At 39.4% G+C, this 20,653-nt stretch overlaps 1 protein-coding gene across 5 annotated transcripts in view; it reads left to right on the forward strand.

The window, feature by feature from the left end:
- FOCAD (focadhesin) overlaps window positions 1-20,653 on the forward strand; it is a 307,583-nt gene that overhangs the window by 105,107 nt on the left and 181,823 nt on the right. For all 5 annotated transcript variants that reach the window (XM_025887857.2, XM_073880862.1, XM_073880859.1 and 2 more), the window contains one exon: window positions 1,017-1,274. In XM_025887857.2, the coding sequence (XP_025743642.1) occupies window positions 1,017-1,274 (258 nt within the window). The remainder of the gene's footprint in view (window positions 1-1,016; window positions 1,275-20,653) is intronic.

The following is a 20,653-nucleotide window of genomic DNA, read 5'->3' on the forward strand; positions in this document are numbered from 1 at the left end:
TTCTTTGCGTATCATTTCAATTTAGAGCTTTCAGGCTATTTAAGATTTTTATTATTTATTTATTTGACAGAGAGAGAGAGAGAGAGACAGCAAGAGAGGGAACACAAGCAGGGGGGGAGTGGGAGAGGGAGAAGCAGGCTTCCCGCTGAACAGGGAGCCTGAGCTCCATCCCAGGACTCTGGGACCATGACCTGAGCCAAAGGCAGACGCCCAACGACTGAGCCACCCAGGCACCCCTGTCAGGCTATTTTTTATTACAGAAGTTATTCCCAGTTATTAATTCCCAGGTTCCAGCTGAACCAACGCTGTTCCTGTCAACATACTGTCTCTTACAAAAACGAATTGTCTTCAGTCCAGGTCTGCCACCTGCCTGGGATTGTCTCTTACTGGAGCTGGAGCTGGGCAAATACAGACTTTTTTTTTTTTTTTTTTTTTTAAGATCTTCCCTCTCACGGGGCACCTGGGTGGGACAGTTGGTTGAGCCTTCGAATCTTGATTTTTGGCTTGGGTCATGATCTCAGAGTCCTGGGATTGAGCCCTGTCTTGGGTTCCACACTCAGTGCAGAGTCTGCTTGTCCACAACAACCTCCCCACCCCCTGTGCATGCACTCTCCCTCTCTCTCTCTCAAATAAAATAAATAAATAAATAAATAAAATCTTAGAAAAAAGAATCTTCCCTCTCACTGGTGAATACTTTAGCGCTAATAGGTTTTTTTTTTTTTTCCAAACTCCATTGCATCTGGATCTTGTATATTGATCCTTTTTTTTTTCTTCTGCCTTAACTAGGAGCGAATGGTAAATAGGTTGAAATCAGGTGTTCTAGAGTTCCATCTGTTTTCTTTTGGTGTAATCCTATTAGCTCAGATATGTGCAGAGGAGTTTTTGGCAGAAATCGAAAATTCTGTACTTTGTGGGAAGGATTGATTTCTTACAATGAAGTATAAAAAATACATGACTATATCTCTGACAAATATACTTACCTCATTTATTCTTGCCTCTTTCTGTTGGTTTTTCAGCTCTCCTACAAGCTTGCGTTCCCCATAACCAGCATGTATGGATCAATATTTACAGCCTGGAGGATCCTCGAAGTAATGAGAGAAAAGTCTGCGGCCAGTGACTGGCTGTTTTCCATAGAGTCCTTGCTCCCTATTACCACAGTGATTCCTGTGCATGTTTTCCTTTTGTTGGCTCACCTCCTTGTTGAAGATCAAGGACAGAATCTTCGCCAGATACTGAAGGTCACTACATTATTAGCCCAAGCAGATTCCTCTCAGGTAAAGTAAGAAAATAATGCAACAGTAGTGGGGGTAGAGCTTAACTTTGGGGATTGTAGATTATTCTTCGTTTGTGGATGATTTTGATCAAAGTTTTAAATTATGAGTTGATTCTTTTTTGGGGGGGAGCTTGGGGGCTATTTTTATCTTCTCCATTTGTTCTTTTTTGTCTTTATTCTGAATTAATGAATACTTGATACAAACACTTCTTTAATGAAAGCACATTTCACTGTGAAATCTACACGTGATGCTATTCTGGTATTTGGTTTATTCGTAGATTTGCTCATTTTTAACACTTTTGTTGACTCTTGTAGCCTATTCCAAGGTGAATATCCCTTAGTTCTAATATTGGTCTTTTTTTATTCATTTATTTTTTTAAAAAGATTTTATTTATCAGAGAGGGAGAGAGCAAGCGCAGAAGTGGGGGAGGGGTGCAGGGCAAAGGGATTGGGAGAAGCAGACTCCTTGCTGAGCAGGGAGCTCGACGTGGAGCTCCATCCCAGGACCCTGGAAATCATGACCTGAGCCGAAGGCAGACGCTTAACCGACTGAGCCGCCCAGGCGCCCCTAATGTTGATCTTTTAAAGTAGATGCAGATTAATTTAGGGTAAAGATGCCTATGCAGTAGGCATTCATCTCTTTTTGACTCTTGGCAATTTGATCCTATCTTCATTCAGTCTTTAATAAACTGAAAAATCCTGGGTCCTTAACAATGTATGGTAATGCCGAACATGCTGGGATATGGGAGTAAACGATCATTTTTGCTATCTGCACAGAACTTGGAGTGTACTAAGCTGTCAGACATTGATAAGATTCCCCTCCCCCTTTAAACTAACCATATATTTGGTAATCTGATTTTTTCCCATGGGGTAGACCAAAGGGATGGGTTTCCTAACCAAATAGGTATGGTATGTGCTTATGCTTCTTTCTAAACACGGTGAAGAAAAAGTTCATCTCTTTATGGAAAATTTGTGTTCCTTTAGGAAATAATTTAGTTGTAGAGGTGGGATAAATATGTTTATCTAAGATATGAAGTTAATGTATTGGGATTCCTTTTATCCCCAACTTGTCATGCTCATTCCTTTTAGTCAAGTAAACAACTGCTGGTCACAAAAAGTTTTCCTTCTGACTAGACCTCGTGTGGTCTGATTCTCCACGTGGATCTGTGATGTTCTCAAAAGTACCTTTGTGTCATATATGGTGTGGGCATAATGTGAATCATTTCACTTTGTTTCCCACTTTATTTTTCCCTTCACCTTCTGTAATAATTCGGCTTCTAATAAATGCTTTGTTTCAGTGCAGACACCTTATAGGATAATATCTTTAAAATAGTTAATGCATCGATAATGCCTGGAGATTACCTAAAGAAGTGCTATAGTAAGTTACCCGACCTATGTATACCACTGATGTGAAACATATATTACATCAACTTGTGTTTTGGTACTCAGGAAATGCATTGGTCTTTGAAATTCTAGGGTGATACTTTTGGTTATAAGTAACAGAGACACATCTGTCTTAAAAGCTTTTATTAGCTCCAGAATTTAATACAAGCATGGCCTAGACAGTATATTCACTGTATAGTTTCTTTGTTTCCTCTGTGAATTGGCTGGCAGCCCAAAGCCTTATAACCTTATATTCTGTGCAAAAGGAAGAGAGATGTAGAGGTATTTGAATTGACCTTGTTGGGTCATGTGCCCACACTGAATCAACCGTTATGGCAGGATAATGAGACACTTTAATGCACTTTAATTGGCCATCGTGGGTAGAATGGAAGTGGGTGAAGTGTCAGCCCTGAAATTGTCTGTGCCACCAGGATCATGTGGATTGAGGGTGGGATGATTCACCAAAGGAAAAATAGTTTCCTGGAAATAAAAGTGGGAATATGCTAAATAGGCAAAAAATGTAGCGGAGAACTTCTCAGTGTTCTGGGAATGCTGAAATGGTGTAAGTGCATTTCAGGTGTGCCAAGAATGTCTCCCCTCTGAGCTCTCAGGCAGCCAGGTAGCTGTCCAAGCGCAGGGTGCTTGGCTGATCGCCTCTGGCCACCTGATGTTTCAGATAGTTACCCCATTCTCCTTAGAAACATGATTTTCATGTGTGCCATGAAATGGAAAAGGTTGGTAAGTACTAGAGTGACCATCAGGTTTATTTATTTATTCAGTAAAAGTTTAAGAAGCAGTGGGAGAAATCAAAGAAATGAATGTTATACTTCTGTTGATTATTTCTTGGACAGTTTTGAAAGAAATGAGAGTGTCATTGTGCTGTTAGGATGAATAGTAGGGTGAAATGCTTAAAGAGTTATTCAAATTCATGCCTAAGCAAAGGCAGTATCATTAATAAGAACTTAGAAGTGGAGTTTTTGTGAAGAGGACAAAAGAAGTATCCTTGAACTAGGAGATACTGTGTTTTTGTTTTTCTTTTAATATTTATTCGTTTATTTGAGAGAGAGAGAAAGAGACGGCAGGGGAAGGGGCAGAGGGAGAGAGTCTCAAGCAGACTCCCTGCTGAGCACAGAGCCTGATGCGGGGCTCAATCCCACAACCCCCGAGATCATGACCACAGTGGAAATCAAGAGTCCAACACAACCGACTGAGCCATACAGGCATCCTTAGGAGATACTGTTATTTTCCTCATTTTTTATGAAGTGACCATTTCATATCCTTTCACTGGACCTTAGTTATAGGTAAAGTAGCCAAAAGGAAAGGACTTTATATTTGGAAAAAGCCAGTTTTCCAATTGTGAGTAGATACTTGGAATAGACTCAGTTGAAATGAGTTATGATTGTAATCTGTTATTGGCGGGTTGTTTCTATTTCTTTTATAAGTTGACAAGTCTCCGTGGAATGTATTAATATTTCATGTGTGTTTATCCTTTCTCACCTTACAGAAAGAAGTTATATTATGTTTAAGCAATCTTTGGCTAGATTCATGGGCAGTTGATACTAAGATTGATTGATTGATTGCTTGATTTGGGAGAGAGAGAGAGAGACAGAACAGAGGGACAGTGAGAGGAAGAATCAGACTCCCTGCTGAGCGGAGAGCCCAATGTGGGGCTCGATCCCGGGACCCTGAGATCGTGGCCTGAGCCAAAGGCAGATGCTTAACCAACTGAGCCACCCAGGCACCCCTCATGGGCAGTTGATACTAAACAAAAGTCTTAGACTACTAATAAGCAGAAGCTAAGTAAATAGGTAGGTAAGAGTAGGAATTTCAAGGCTGTCTTCCACCTCTGTTTTGGTGGTCACTTAACCTCTATGTTAGAATTTGCTGGTCGGTAGTATGCTTACTAAGTATTGAGTTTGTGTGTCACCATGATTTATTGAAAGAATCCTACTGTAAGATCTTGTGAGAAAAAGTATTTCAAAAGTTTGAAAGAGATGAAGTATGTTTTGGTATGCTTGTTATTATTATTCTAAGGTATTAATTTAAATTATGTTTAGTGCTGATCTTATTGGTAGTACAAGTCATGTTATATTAGTGTTCATACTGGTAAGAAAATGGGCTTTTTAAGAAACTGTGATTGTTACTTCTTACTTATCCTGCAGTTTGATGGATCCTCTTCCTCCGTGAGTTTTCAACCTTTCATCTTTCACCTGGTTCCCATGGGGCATGCATTTTCCATGTGGTTTAATAGCTTTAGGGCCAAGGAAGACTAATGGAGTTAAGTGGTCTGAAGGGAACTTGGCTTTGTATCATTTTAGAGTTAACTAGATGCAGATGATGATGTTAAAATAAGCAGATAATTAACCAAAGCCATAGCAATAAATTGACACTTGAAAAAAACAGAAACACGCCCCTCCCCCATCCAAGAGTGCTGTCATTAGTTACTAATAATCCTAATAGTTTTCTTACCCAGACACCATGAGATTGAATTTGCAGAGAAGCTCAGGTCAGGCAGCACTCAGTAAAAGTTTCCTTTTACATGCTTGGTGGGAATGTCTTCTAGTGTTCTGGGGAGAGATCTAAGAATGAGCATCCTGTGCAAATTCCCATGGAAGTCTTGGAAGTTTTAAACACATCGATTTAGTTCAGAGAGTTTTTCATATCATAGCCTGTGCTTATAATAAATGAGGGTGCCATCTATTTCCTAAATTAGTGTTTTTTCTGGAAATAAAAGTTGATAGATTGGTGTGGTTTTTGGTTATGTTTATGTAATAGTTCCTGCCTTTCTGATACTGAGTAATGTTATTTTCCTTCATTTTGATGAAAGTCATTCCGACTGCCTTCAGAGATGCCTGAATGAGAATTGAAGCACATGGCTCATGTACAGTAATGTCCAGTTGGCCTTATTCTTTCCTTTTCAGAGAGCTATTTCCTACCTCTGTGAATTGTTCAAGACCTGGTTTCATCAGGTGTGAATCAGTGGTAGTGAATTCTAAACATGGACTTTACCGAGTTAATTAAGGGATAGTGTGGACTCCATGACTAAATGAGGACATTTTCTGAACTTTATAGCTTTTTATTTATTTATTTTTGCTAAGTAGTCTTTGCACCCAGCATGGAGCCCAGCGTGGGGCTTGAACTCATGATCCTGAGATCAAGACCTGAGCTGAGATCAAGAGTCAGGTGCTTAACTGACTGAGCTACCCAGGCACCCCTACAGCTTTTTTTTCCCCCTAAAGATTTTATTTATTTTAGCATGAGAGAGAGAGCATGAACAGGGGGGAAGGGCAGAGGCAGAGGGAGAGGGAGAAGCAGAATCCCCGCCGACCAGGGAGCCCGATGTGAGACTCGATCTCAGGACCCTAGGATCATGACCTGAGCTGAAGGCAGATGCTTAACAAACTGAGCCACCCAGGCGCCCCACCCCTATAGCTTTTTAAAAAGACAAATCATATTTTGAACCCTGAGCCAATGGCCAACTTGTGTATAACATGACTGTGGACAGTTTGGAAATGTCTCAGATGGACAACTTCCTTAAGGAGAGGTTAATAACTCTTACTCAACAAGCCAGCTTCAGGTAAACTCCATATGTTTACCTGGGACTCCCCTAACCAAACCCCCAAGATGTTTTTCAGACCCCTGGGCCCTGTGAGAAGAAAAGGCTGTTACAAATTTCTTAAAACCTTCCCTATCTATTAGCTTAGCTATATTATATTAACTATATTATTAACTAATTATTGTAACATTGTAACTTGTATTATATATTTGACAGATTATATATATATTAAATATATAATTATAATTATTATATTAGTTGTGTTATTAACCATAGTTTCCCTATAGTTGTTGGAAGTGAGATTGGCCATCTGATCCTGGAGAGTAACAGAGGTGTTGGAGGAAGCTCTTTTCCCACACTGCAGTATGTTTATACAAAAGCCTTATTGGAATTATTAGATGCTTAATAGTAGATCTTCTAAATATATGTAGGGAGAACACCTGACAAAAGATTTTAGTCTTTTTGGAAATCAGGGCTCCCTGTTAGTGGTTTTAAAACCTGAGAAAATGTGTTTTCTTCCTATCTTTCTATATACAGTAAGAGTTTATGGCAAGATTACATAGGTATAGGCATTGAACATTAACCACAAAGGTTAGTAATTTTTAGGTAGGCCCAGATGGTTTAAAATGAAATCTTATTGCTTAGTATCTCAACTTCAGTGGAATAACTCTAAATACTACATGTAATGTACATCAGTTTCTTTTTGACTGACTGATGGAATATGCCTAACAGGAAAAGTTTATGAACTTTGGCTTTAGAGAAGTACACATTCCTTCCTTAAAACCTACCATCATTGAAGAGCTTAACAAATTAAGTTTTGTGAAACTCACTGCCTCTCTCAAACCCTGGGTACTTGCTTACTTTTCTCTTGTTCGGAAGTGGGGAGAGAGATGCGGGTTTTTTGTTTTTATTTTTTTTTACTTGCAGTTTACAACTCTGGGGTTTTTTATTTCCCTTTTACGTTTTGGTTGTTAAGTCTAGTTAAAGGTCTTGCTTAATGGGAACAATTGCATTCTTTGATAATTTAATTTTATCCTTTGTGATGTTTTCAGGGCTTAATTTTTTCCAATTGTAAAAGTGTACACACTTTTGAGCCATTTGAAATCACTTATGTGGCTAGGTTCATGGCCCATGACTTGCTGGTCTTTCAAAAGTCATATATTATCACATAGTAAAAAAGCTGACTTTCAGGGTGGAATCCTGTGATAGTTCTACTCTGGGTCATAAGCCATATTTTAACATGGAAAATGAATAGGAAATGTGTGAAATTTAATGGTCTGTAAGTTACTGCTGTGAGAAAAGGAGAAAATATATTCTATAAAAGAACTTGCACAAAGAGTCTTTGGACACTTTGCACTCTGTTCTATTGTCACTGAGTTCTATGAATTGCTACCCCCTGAAGTCAGTCTGCTTTCTGTGTTCTTCACACCAGCAAAAAGAAGCCAGAATGTACAGTACTTTTAATAAAGAGCTTTACAGATAAGAAGTGCTATACTACTATTCCCTCGTAGCCATAGCATCGATTATGCCTAGAGCAAAATTGGGCTGAGCCTGTCAACATGAAACAGTTAGACAAAGAGAAACACAGACTGAAATTCAAGGTCAGGCATCTATTCCGTTTGGTGGTAATATGCTTATTTCTTCTTTATAAAGCCCACATAGATACCTGTAGAATAAACATGTTTTTAACTGGCATTTGAACCCTTTACTGTTTTTTTTTTCTTTTTTGCAGAAAGCCTAGAATTTATACCCAGCAAGGACTTCTGTATCAATTTCTTGCCTTCCCTGAGTGTTCATATTGGGCAGAGTTTCTTTTGAAGAGTCTGTAGATTGTAAATCACTTAAAATTCTCACTGAAATTGTGATTTTCAGTTCTACTCTATATCACTGTGTTATTCAGTAGTTTTTTTTTTTTTAAGATTTTATTTATTTATCTGACAGAGACACAGTGAGAGAGGGAACACAACCAGGGGGAGTGAGAGAAGGAGAAGCAGGCTTCCCACGGAGCAGAGAGCCCGATGCGGGGCTCGATCATAGAACCCTGAGATCATGACCTGAGCCGAACGCAGATGCTTAACGACTGAGCCACCCACGCGCCCCGATATTCAGTAGTTCTAATAGACTGAAACAGAAACATTTGTCTTGTCGTGTCACTGAGTGCTGAGTACAGGGAGGGGTTGGGGTGGGGTCCTGAACTGCATTTGGAATAGTGGAGTTTGTCTGCTCCCAGTTAAATACCGGGTAGAATAGCTTTATCTTCTGGTTAACACTCTCTAAGGGAGCGACCTGCCTGGGATCAGCTTCTAGTGTTGGTGAAGGGGGAATCAGACTTTGTGGCAACTCTGAATTTCAAAACAGGCATGAGGAATTCCCCTCAAGGGGAAAACACACTGAAGTCCACCCTTGACAGAATAAAAATGTCTTCTTTTGATGAGTGGACAGGGAAGGGAGAAGGTGGTACTGGTCTTCTGTCTACATGTAGCATGGCCAGAAACTCCCAAGTGAAGTTGCCATTTGGCATCCTTTATCATTCATTCTTCAGCTCTTCCGAGTCAGCCCTTCAAATAAGAGGAGAGTCTTATAATTTATGGAAACATTGCTTTCCGTCTATAGGAGCAACCCATGCAAGTTCCCTACAGCCAACTTGGCATTGATTCATAAATATAAATGGATAATGAAGGCTTACCAGACTCTGAGAAAACTTAACAGCATTAGTAACTGAAGAATCTGTTTCCAGAAGAAAGAGAACTCAGAAAGAAGAATATAATGAAAAACAATCTAAGTCCTGAGAGATATTGGAAAGCTATCCTATGATTCTGTGTTTTTATGCTGTCAACAAAAATACTGCTGTGAGAAAGAAGAAATTCAGTGATGAGATTTTAGAAGTGGAAAATGTGATTGCCATAGTGCATAAATGGAGACAGGATTAGTGACTTACAGAATCTGCAAGTAAATATTTCAGAATACGGAACAAAAACAATTTAAGAAGTTAAGACACTGAGGGTCAATACTGGGAGTTCTAACATCTTTCTCTAGAAATTCCAGTTGGGGGGAATGGAGAAAATGAAGGAGAGAAACTTAAAACACGACAGAAAACTATTTCTTGAACTGAAAAAAGACACAAGGGTACTGATCGTTAGGACCCTTTGAAAGCCAAGCAGCATATGTAAGAATAGATCAGTCTCTGATTTTGTCCCCAGAACATAAAGGATAAAGAGAAGGTCATGAGAGATTTTTAGAGAAGAATTGGGAAAAGAAAAACTTAAAGTAAGATTGATCTTAATTTTTTAGCATCAGCACCCTGGGTGCTGGAATACATGGGATTATTGCCTTCTAATTTCTGGGGGAAAATCACTTTGTACCCGGATTATTCGTCCCCATTATTCTACTTTTTATGACTGGTAATAAAGGCTTTTCCAGGTGTGCAAGAATTCAAGAACATTCCTTGTTTGCTGGTTTTTATGGAGGGCGGGGGACGAAACCCCTCAAGGATGTGCTCCACAAAATGGAAAATGAATCCAAGAAAGCACAGAGAAGAAATGTTGAATGGTGATCAAAATATCCAGTAAACCTTGTGGTTAGTTTAAAATAATTATTTATAGAGTATGAAAAATAGTTACCTGGAACTAAAGTCCAAGCTTTAAAACATGGTGGGGGTAGCTAGTGGGATTGTGATGATGTGAAGAGTTGAGGATGTGCTAAGGTGGAATTGTTTTGGAAACTGAGTAATTCTTTTTTTTTTTTTAATTTTTTTAAATTTTATTTATTTGAGAGAGAGAGACAGAGACAGAGATAGTGAGAGAGAGCACAAGTGGGGAGGAGAGATAGAAGCAGGCTCCCCGCAGAGCAAGGAGCCCAATGCGGGACTCGATCCCGGGATCCCGGGATCATGACCTGAGCCGAAGGCAGACACTTAACCAACTGACCCACCCAGGCGCCCAGAAACTGCGTAATTCTTGATGTTAGTAGAAAAATAAGGTGAAATATGCACATAATCCTTTATTAGTAACAATTAGTGAGTTATAATTTCCAAATACTATAACAAAAGGAAAAAAGAAAAAACCCTAAAAGGATGGCAAATATGAGCATAAAATAAGATGATAGGAATATTAAAAAAAAGATGGTAGGAATAATTCCAAGTAGATCAGTTATGACAATTACTGTGAGTGAATTAAATTATCAAAAGAAAGGCTCATACACTCTCTAGTGTTTCTAAGAGGCAAACCTTGAAACAAGTGACAGAAATTGAAAATGGTAACAATTAAAAGCTAGGTAGATCATTAAGCTAGAAAATGTGATAATATTATCATCGAAGGGAGATAATACAGAATCCAAGATAAAAAGCCTTACACAGGACAAAAGGTAGACATAGGTAGATTCCACTGAAGTTAGGAACCAGAAAAGTATGGCTGACAGTCATGTTGCTATTTTTCTGGAGGTTCTGGCCATTTTTCATTCAAGAAAAAGAACTAGAACTTGTATATGTACAACAAAGGAAAAAGCCAGAGCTCCTTAGAAAATGCAAGAGAATTTGCTTAAAACCGTTGCTTTTAGAATGGATAAGAGAGTTCATTACAGTGGATAGATGTAAGATCAGTCTGCAAAACCAGTTGGTTTTCTTTACAAAAAACCCAATAAATTAGATACATTGGCATTATATGGGAAAGGTATAATTTATAAGCAGAGTAGAAGCTATAACTTGAAATACTTAGAATTGCATAGAAAGAGTTTGATGTAATTATAAAATGTCACCAAAATACACACAGTGGCTTCTAATATACTTTAGATATGGAATTCACATCATAAATACTTCTCATTGACTGAAATTTAATGATCTTACGATTGCAAGGCATTTCGTTTTGTTTTTTTCTGTTAATTGGTATATGGGTTCTGATTCATTACCATAAATTCGCAGCAGGAAGATATTCAATTAATCAATTTAATGTATAGTGCCGAGGGTCCGAAAGGGAAGTGTTGGTCATGTTTGCCAGTTTGACTGAATTCTGAGGTCTGTTGAGTAAATCACTTCTAGACCTTTTGAAAACCTGGCTTGTGCTTTGGAATAAATTCTTCTATCCTTAATCTTCCAGTGCTAAATAGTTTTAAATGTGGTCTACTTATTAGAAGCTATAGTATCTCCTTGAACAAAGTAACAGCAAATAAAAATAGGTAACATTTACATATGCTTATAACATACCAGTCACTATTTTAATCACTTGATTTGCATTTATTAACTAACTCACAAACAGCTTTTTGAGGTTACTACCACTACTTTTTAGGAACTGGGGCACAGAGTTTGCTTAACTTCCCCAAAGTCACACAGCTGCTAATTGGCAAAGTCCGGATTTGAACCTGCACATACGGTTTCAGAATCTGTGCTCTTACCCATATGTTCTACTGTCTCTCTACCACTTTTAGTTAAACTATTAAAAACATTTTTTTGAAAGAGTACACAAGGTTTACTAACTTCATATTTTTAAGATTGGCCCAGTCAGTTGTAGAGAGAATTAAATGCTAAGAATCTCAACGTTTGTTTGAAATCTGGCTAGATCTTCAATCTCGTGTTTTTGCCTCTGTTATGCTAGCTCCCATTGGCCCTTCTATAAATAGGCAAATCACATTTAGCCGGATCTTTATACCTAAATAGAACACTTATACATAGTGGTAACTCCTGAAGGCATCGATCAAAGGGAAGATGGAGAAGGTCCAAGTGAACCAGCAAATCAGCAAGCATGGTTGCAATTGGGATTATTGCTTAATGGTCAAAAATGATTTTACACTCTTTTGTTTGTAATGATCCTAACTGGGAGATTCTAAAATCTAATCGAAGTCAGGACTATTAGTGAACAAAAAAAGTAGGTTGTTGTAGTCTCTTTGAAAAATAATGTCTGTCGTTGGAGAAAATTATACATTGGTTATTAGGTATGAAACCTTTAAAATATTGATAAGCCATATAGCTAATTCAGGACCTTGAAAGGGCATGACGACATCAGTTCTTCAGTATACAGTCATGGAGAACCTCTTTGGGATGCACGTTTTAATTGGAACTTGGGCCACAAAGACCCTTAGTGGAGGACTCACAGTGCTTAGGGAAGATAGCAATATCCAATCAGAATACTGTGTGGTGAGCGCGATAACGCAGGGAAGCGCAGCATGTGGTAGGATGGAGCCCAGAGGGGCAGTGAAGTCATAAGAAGACTGCCTGAAGTAGGTGCTTTGTAAGCTAAGTCTTGCAGGACAAATACAAGTTCAAAAAGAGTATCTTTGAAATGAACTAGAAGCAGCATATATTGCCTGTTTTTAATGCTCTACAAAACACTCCTTTTTATATATGACATTTATATGATCCTCCTTGAGTACCACTGTTGGGCAAACAGTGGAATAAATAAATTTCTGGAGGTGCTGGAGTAGGGTTTTTTATTTTATTTTTTGTGACCCATAGGTTCCCTAGCAGTAATATATTTTACATTTCAGATGTAATTTGTTGTTGTTGGGGAGTAAAAGGAAGCCATTAACAATCATAGTTGTTACTGCTGTCTGAAAGCTGTAACTGAAAGAATGGGTCAGGATTTGGTGGATCTGATGGGAAAGGTCTATTCTGGAATTCTGAAAGCAGGACAGCTGTGTTCGTTCCCTTGCCAGAAGTCTTGAAACTTATTCTGTCCCTCTGTCTTTCCAGCACACTGGACTTCTACCCTCCCAGTGATAATTTTGAGCTTTTCATGGTGGGTAGTGGAATAGACTCTGGCAAGTTGTCAGAACAGTTGTGTAATGCAATTGGGCATCCTGAAGTCCGTTGATTTCAAATGAGTAGACATGGTTACAAACTCAGTGGAGCCAGACAAGTAGTTAAGGAGTGACTTGGGATGATTTCTGTGTGTCAGGCGTCCAGTGTATTGATGGGGCTGTCAGACACCTCATGTCCTGTTATCCTTGTTCAGTAGCATTTGTGTGGCAGTGGATCATATCTGCATTTAAGACAGTTTTTTTTCAAAGATTTTATCTATTTATTTGACACACACAGAGAGAGAGCACAAGCAGGGGGAGCGGCAGGCAGAGGGAGAGGGAGAGGGAGAAGCAGGCTCCCGCTGAGCAGGGAGCCTGACGTGGGGCTCGATCCCAGGACCCTGGGGTCATGACCCGAGATGAAGGCAGGCGCTTAACCGACTGAGCCACCCAGGCGCCCCAAGACAATTTGTGTCCCTCCCCCGCATCTAGAGAAAATGAGCATGTAAAAATATATGTAACCTAAATTTATATCATACCACAGAGTTAAACAGTGCTAAAGATGACTGAATATGAGTAAGCACAGATTAGCATTTTTAGATGTCCTAGAGTTATCGGTCTTCAATGGATATTTTCAATAGATTTAGAATTCATAAAAGGAATTCCTTAAGGGAAATAGTCTTGCTTATTTTGTCTCCTCGTGACCTTGGACTGTTCCTGGTCAGATTAGTTGCTGGACAGATACCTGCTTTGTTGCCTGATTGAATTAACACATAAATATATTAGATGCATGTATCAACCCTACTAGAACCAACAAAACCCTATTTTCCAGTATTGTCATGTGTTATCCAGACTAATAAAGGGAACAGTGTGGAGTCCAGGGATAGAATTTAGGTTAGGTTACATTACAGTACAATCTTATTAAATGAAATCCTATTAATTTAGGGTTCGGGGTAATTAGATACAGGCTGAGTTAAAACATAAGCTGATTTTGAAGCTATTGTTTTTAGGCAGTTTGGGCTTGCTCATTTGCATGAGTACAATGAATGTGCCAATTTAAAATGATCACATTATCTATTCATTAAGACATATCAGCAGGGACTGGTACTTGGCAACACTTGGCTAATTAGTTTGTTGCAGTATGTACATGAAAGTAATCGAATTTTGTTTCTTTAACATTTTTCTCTAATCCAGTCTTTCCTACCTTCATTGTTTCCAGTAGTCTGAATTGTCATTAGTGATAATTATACTGGTGGCATTTTACTCTACTTAAGTGTATTTAGTTGTCAAATTGTATTCAGTTTTAATGGTGCATCCTGATCTGTGTTAAGTGGAATTATCATTCAGCTTCCCATACTGTAGATACCTTGTTTTTACTAGGTCTCATTTTATTAAGCATTTTCAAAATGTTCATTTTGTCATACATCTCCTTTCTCTTTCTCTCCCTTTCTCTCTCTCTCTCTCTCTAGCAAACCTCCTATATGGCAGGTTCTGGTAATACTAAGATGAAAGGGTATAGTCTTTGTTTTCAGAAATCATAGAGCTTAGCGTGTTGACAGAAGCATGAAAATTTACTGTTTAGTGCAGGATGGTGATTGCCACTGTGGAGGTACATAAGTGTGGAACTTATATGAGGAGGAGTTTCTCTGATGTAGGGGACAGGGAAGGTGTTCTGAGCAGGATGAAGGGCACGTGCAAAGACACACATGTGTGGCAGGTCACGGTGGGGGGAACAAGGCAGCAAGGAGTACTCTATTAAACCCAGGTAGACAGGGTACGGGAAACTGTACCTTGAGTGGATACTGGGTAAGTATCTGGAAGCAAAATCCTGAGAGCCTTGCAGTCAGGCAGGAGATGAGAATTTATCTCCAATAGAGAGGAGATAAAGTTATATGACAGGCTGTTAGAAGTGTTGGTGGGGACCTTGAAATACCAAAATGAATTTGGAGCCAGAACACCCAGCAGAACTTGGGAGAGTAATAGGAATAAACTTCGATGACTGAGTGCTACTGCCGTTTTTAACCCATCACCCAGAGCAATAGAGTGAGCTCCTAACTCACTAGAACTTACGAGATGATGGGATAGGGGAAGAGAAGGGGGGGCGGATTTTTGCGGCAAGTTGCTGGAGTGCTGAGTCCTACAATTGCCAGCTTCTCGCGCTCAAGCCTAGTGACATGGAACCCCATGTCCATCCCATCCAACTATGTGTATCCCTGGCCGTTGGGGTGGGCAGATGTTAGGGTACCTGTCCCCCAAATCTAGACTCTGAAAGAGAGTGATGGGCTGGCTAGCTGTTTTAACCCGTCACCCAGAGCAATAGAGTGAGCTTCTAACTCACTAGAAGTTAGGAGATGACGGGATAGGGGAAGAGAAGGGGGGCGGAGTTTGCATCTTCTGTTTCCACAACTTCTAGTCATGCAAGCCAACCCCTACATGGCCAGTGCTCTCCGAAGCGGATCCTGGAAGCGAAGGAGAGAGCACTGGCCATGTAGGGGTTGGCTTGCATGACTAGAAGTTGTGGAAACAGAAGATGTGCTCGTGTTTCCGGTGGAGAGAGCAGCATGGCAAGAGAATACAGTGGACTTGTCTCATCCCATCTTACAGGTTTGCTTAGAAGGCTGTACACACTCGTGAATGAAACAGGATTCCTGCAGAGTGTGTGGGACAATCAAACTGGAAGAGCGCATCTCACCTGTATCAGGAGTCCAGAGGGAACTTAATCTGGCAGGTTTAGGCTGCTTGCCAAGGAGCCATAGGAGGGTCCCTTTGGGGCAGGTGAGCTGGAAAGACACGCCTAGTCCTGTAGCCGAGGAGCGCTGATACCACTCTTCTCCTAAGAGGGGCTGGCCCCCTTCCAGAAACGGAAAGGGGAAGCCACACCTATCAGCATCCATTAAAGGGAGTAAGCACAGGGAACCCTTGAGAGTGTCTCCAGCTGTCATTATGAAAGAGGACTTCAGCTTCCTCCATTTGGACTTCAGACTCTAATTGATCAAGTTCTTCTTTCCAGCTTATCTCTGAACTGAGACAAAAGACCTTGCAGGCAAAGCAACCCCTGATGGGAACGTAATTATCCCCTTAAGCAATAAGGACTGTCCTGAGCCGGCGAGACCCCATCCGTGATTGACCCCAAGCCAGTGATGGACCTGACCTTTACTGCCCACCCCCATGTACCCGCTGACCTTTGGCGGACATTTGCCTTATACAAACCTGGAAGTCTTTTTTAGTACTTTGGAGACAGTCTTTGAGGTTCAAGTTGGCTGTCTTCCCGACATTAGTCTCACTGAAATAAATTCCTTTTTCGTGTCCCCACCCCTCATCTCTCTGCCTTTGGATTTTATTGGTGGGTGGCGAGTGGTGGAACCTGGTCTGTTTGGGATACCCCCCCACCCCCGGAGCCAGGTGCCCTTGCTCTCCTATGCCCTGGTACAGCTATAGCCATTTGCTATGGAGATTCTGCATTTAACCTTAATCTTACCAGCAAGGCAGTAAGAAATGTGTAGATGTCCTCAGGTTGAGGCTTCTGTGGGCATTGAATGATGCCGAACCATTCATTGGAGTAGGGATTGCCACGTGGTTGTTTCATTTCACACCTTTTCCTTTGGTTTCCCAGTTTTTAAATTTTTTTGCGCTTTGCTGAGGTTTACCAATGGCGGTCTCCCAGTTGACTTTATCTGAAGCTTTTCTCGGTGATGTCCTATGGCCCTTATAATTAATGGTGAATTGCTGAAATGTTGCGATGCATAAAAGTGATTGCAGTAACCAGTTATGCCCATTCTGTCCCTTTTCATCTTTCTTCTCCTTGGAGACATTGGTGGGATTTCATTTAACCCACGTAGAAACGAGGAGCCTTATACACATTTCTGTTGCCTGGTGAAACATCGTTGGTACCATTTAAAGTGCTCAGTGAGTGTCTGATGGGTTCTTAGTTATTTTCTGAAGCCAGGGAGGATTCAGGCAATGGTCTGCAAAATTGCTGAAGGAAGTCCAGGAATCTTCTTTAAAATGGTGGAAAAATGAAGAATCATGCATGCATATATTAGGTTGTCTTAAATCAAACTCTAGCTAAAGCAGTAGTGACACATGCTGTTCATGAAAGACTTAATACAGTCCTTCTAATCGGATGAATTGTCTTGTTGTGCAAAAACTGTTATTACACTGTGTGTGAAACCAACCATGCTGCAGGGGGAAAAATTAAATCGCCTGACTGAGAGGTCACTTGTGAATAGTAACACAAGATCTATTACTGTTATTAGGGGCTCTGGAGGACATTCACCCTTTTATGGTCTTTCAACTGCTGGAATGAAATATTTTAGTGGTAAATGACACCCTTCTGGGAAATCCTTCTAAGGATTCATTCTTTGCTGTTTGTACTTTCAAAAAAGGGGGAGGGGCCTTGGGAAAAATATCACATTGTTCCTTTCAGATCACTTAAAAAATTTACTGATTTTGACTTGGTGTGATGACGATTGCCTTTTAATGTTCCTCATTTACACCATTCTTAATCTAGGTCTATTAGTATCACACTTTATCTTTCGTAACATGTCACGCACATTCTGTAATCTTTTCCTTAGGGAAATTCGTGATCTCATGGAAGCTCAGAGACCAAGGGTATATGTGGTTTATGTCAAAATCTGGATTAAGCACTTTAAAATTCATGAAATGAGAAGTCTGCCTATTTTGTTTATTTTCTTTTAAGGATCTCTGAGTGTATATAAGGAAGATTATGTGAGTATATATTTTAGTTCTGCATGGCAACCATGCTGAGTGGTAAATATTTTAAGAAATATTTTCAGAAGGGAATGAATAGCTATTGATCTGAGGTGCAGCTTTATAACACAGTTATTAAATTGGGAACCAGAGTTCCTTTCCTATGGATTACATTCATTATAAACTGTCAATCCACTCTGGAATTACCAGTCTCGAATCTTGTGCCTTTTTGCTATTTTGCTATATGGTTGAGATTAGCTTTTGTGGGGGGAAAAGAAAGAAATAAGAAATCAAGAGCCTTGCAAATAATTGGGGTGATTTTTTGGTGAATTTTGAAATCCTACCTATTTCCTCTTCCCATTATTTGATTTTGGCATCTTTTTTTCCCCCTTATAAAACTTCCTTACTTTATTGCCCCAAAGATAGGGAACTGTTATCGTGATGTGAATAAGCATATAAATTCTGTTGGATTTCTCAGTGCCTGCTTTTGTTACAGGTATTTTGATGGGTTCATTAAACCTGTCTGTTGAAATGGGGGTTGGTGAGAAGAAGGAAGAGAGGGAAAGGAAAATGTCAGTAGGAATAATACATAGATATTTGAGCTTCACCTGGAAATAAAAATAATTTTGTAAAATGGGAGATAGAAACCCTTTGTCAGGTTGCTAATGAGAGGCTTGACCTAGCCGCTGCTGCTGTAGCATCTTTGGGGATGATGAGAGATGCAAAATGCACTGTTGCTAGGCAACTCTCTTGGCTGCCTTTGGAGCAGGTTCCTATGTGCTAAGAGCTAATGAATCCTCATGTCTGCTCTTTGAAACTGTTCAAAAGCCAATGAAGACATACCCAGACATTTAACATTTACAAGTACCTGAACTATTCTTGCCATATCATTTACCCATTAAAAATTAAGTTGACCATTTAGTGTGTACTGAATATTGCTTTATTTTTTCAAGGTGGACCAAGATTTGAGCCCTAATAAATGTTTTCGAAAAGGAGCTCAACAGGAATGCCTTACTTCCTATTGACACTGGTTAAGTTGTTCCAAATGAAGGCTTATTTTAAGTTCGAATGCTTTTTTGCCCCCCGCCAAAAGTGATCAGTTGTTGGAACTTGCCTCTTTAAGCCTCTTAGAAAGGTTTTAATTACACTGTCTTCATGCCTTGCTCAGTCCAAGGCCATTATTTCTCAAGATGATAGGAATCTGGAACCCCAAACTAATTTTGTAGGTGGCCTGCCTAAAACTCCTTCCCTTTCCATCTCCCCCACCACCAAATCCTGGACAGTAGCCATCAAACAAGCACAGAATATGAATTAAAGCTTGATAAGGAACATCCCTGGATCAGATAATGAATCTAAATACTTGTAGATTCCAACCAACCTCTAGTAATAACTACCTATCAGGGATGTTGTAAGGATTACAAGATTCTGTGCACGAACAACGTTGTGATGTGCCATACGAACACGAGTTTTTACAGCAAATTCCAAGGTATTGTCTAAATCTAACAAGAATTTTGTGTGACTGGATTATTAGGTATTAGGCTTCTTAATATTTTGGTAGGATATGGGATAATTGTAGTGGGATTTATTTGTAGCAGGATTTAGCCTATACCTTATTTATATTTTGGTTGTATTAACCTGTGATTCTTCCTAATTTCACAGCACCTGGTGTAATAACGTGTGATAGATAGAAGGCATTTGATCTATATTTATTGCTTAAAGTTGTGTAAACCTCCTGTATAGATTATCTAAATTGAATTGTTTCATTTCTTGTAATCTTGCAAAGTATTTTAGAGATTCTGTTGTAATTCTGTGTCTGCATTCTCACCTTTAAAATAAGAATAATAGAAGAACCCACCTCATTAAATTCATGTAGATTAGATGAGATAATCCAGAGTAGAGTACCTGGTTTATAATCAATGCTCAGTAAAAGTTATATATTATTAAAATTGTGGTTGACTTTTATGGCCCCTTTTATTCATTTCACAATTATGTATCTACTGCCTTATGTTCAAGGAGCAGTGCTAGGCTATTTAGCAAATAGACATGTTCCTTGCCCATCTGGGGCTTATTGTTATACTTTATTCCCCATGTACATGAAAAGAGAGCCATTAACTCTTTTATATGTGTGCCTGTGTGTGTGTGTGTGTGTGTGTATGTGGGTGTGTATGAGAGAGACAGGGAAACTATATTTAGTATATTTAGGTGCATTAAGGGGATAAAGAATAGGCTATTCAATAGAAATATAACAGGAACCCCATATATAATTTTAAATTTTCTGGTAGCCACATTAAAAAAGTAAAAACGGGGTGCGTGGATGGCTCAGTTGGTTAAGGCTCCAACTCCTGATTTTGGCTCAGGTCATGATCTCAGTGTCGTGGGATTGAGCCCTGCATGGGGCTCCGTGCTCTGTGCTCAGTGGGGAGTCTGCTTCTCTCTCTCCCCCCCTCTCCTTCTGCCCCTTTTCCTGCTCTCATGAATGCGCTCTCTCTCTTTAAAATAAATACATCTTTTAAAAGTGAAAAACAGATGAAGTTAATTTAAAAATTTTATTTTACTTAATATATCTGAAATATTTTAATATGTAATCAACATAAAATTATTAATGATATTTCATATATATGTGTGTATATATATTACTAAACCTTCCAAATTTGGTGTATGTATTTTAGCCTTACAGCACATCTCAATTTAGACTACCCACATTTTAAGTGCTCAATAGCTACATGTGGCTAGTAGCTTCTGTGTTGAATAGTATAGAGGTAGTAAAAAAATCCCAATGCTCATTTATTCAATATAACTATAAATATGTACTTAGAAATACTCTTTTTTATTGGTTTTACTTGGCTAAAAATAGCCTTACAGTTTCTGCAGTGGGATAGAAACCTAAAATAATTAAGAACAATAATTCTTAAAATGGGGTTTTCAGGGAGGTACTCAGCAGGTGAGGCTATGTCAGGCAGGGTGTGTGTGTGTGTGTGTGTGTGTGTGTGTGTGTGTGTGTGTGT

This window comes from Callorhinus ursinus, unplaced genomic scaffold (assembly GCF_003265705.2).
Source record: "Callorhinus ursinus isolate GAN/ISIS: 27379988/994484 unplaced genomic scaffold, GSC_fseal_2.0 scaffold39, whole genome shotgun sequence".
Lineage (NCBI taxonomy): Eukaryota > Metazoa > Chordata > Mammalia > Carnivora > Otariidae > Callorhinus > Callorhinus ursinus.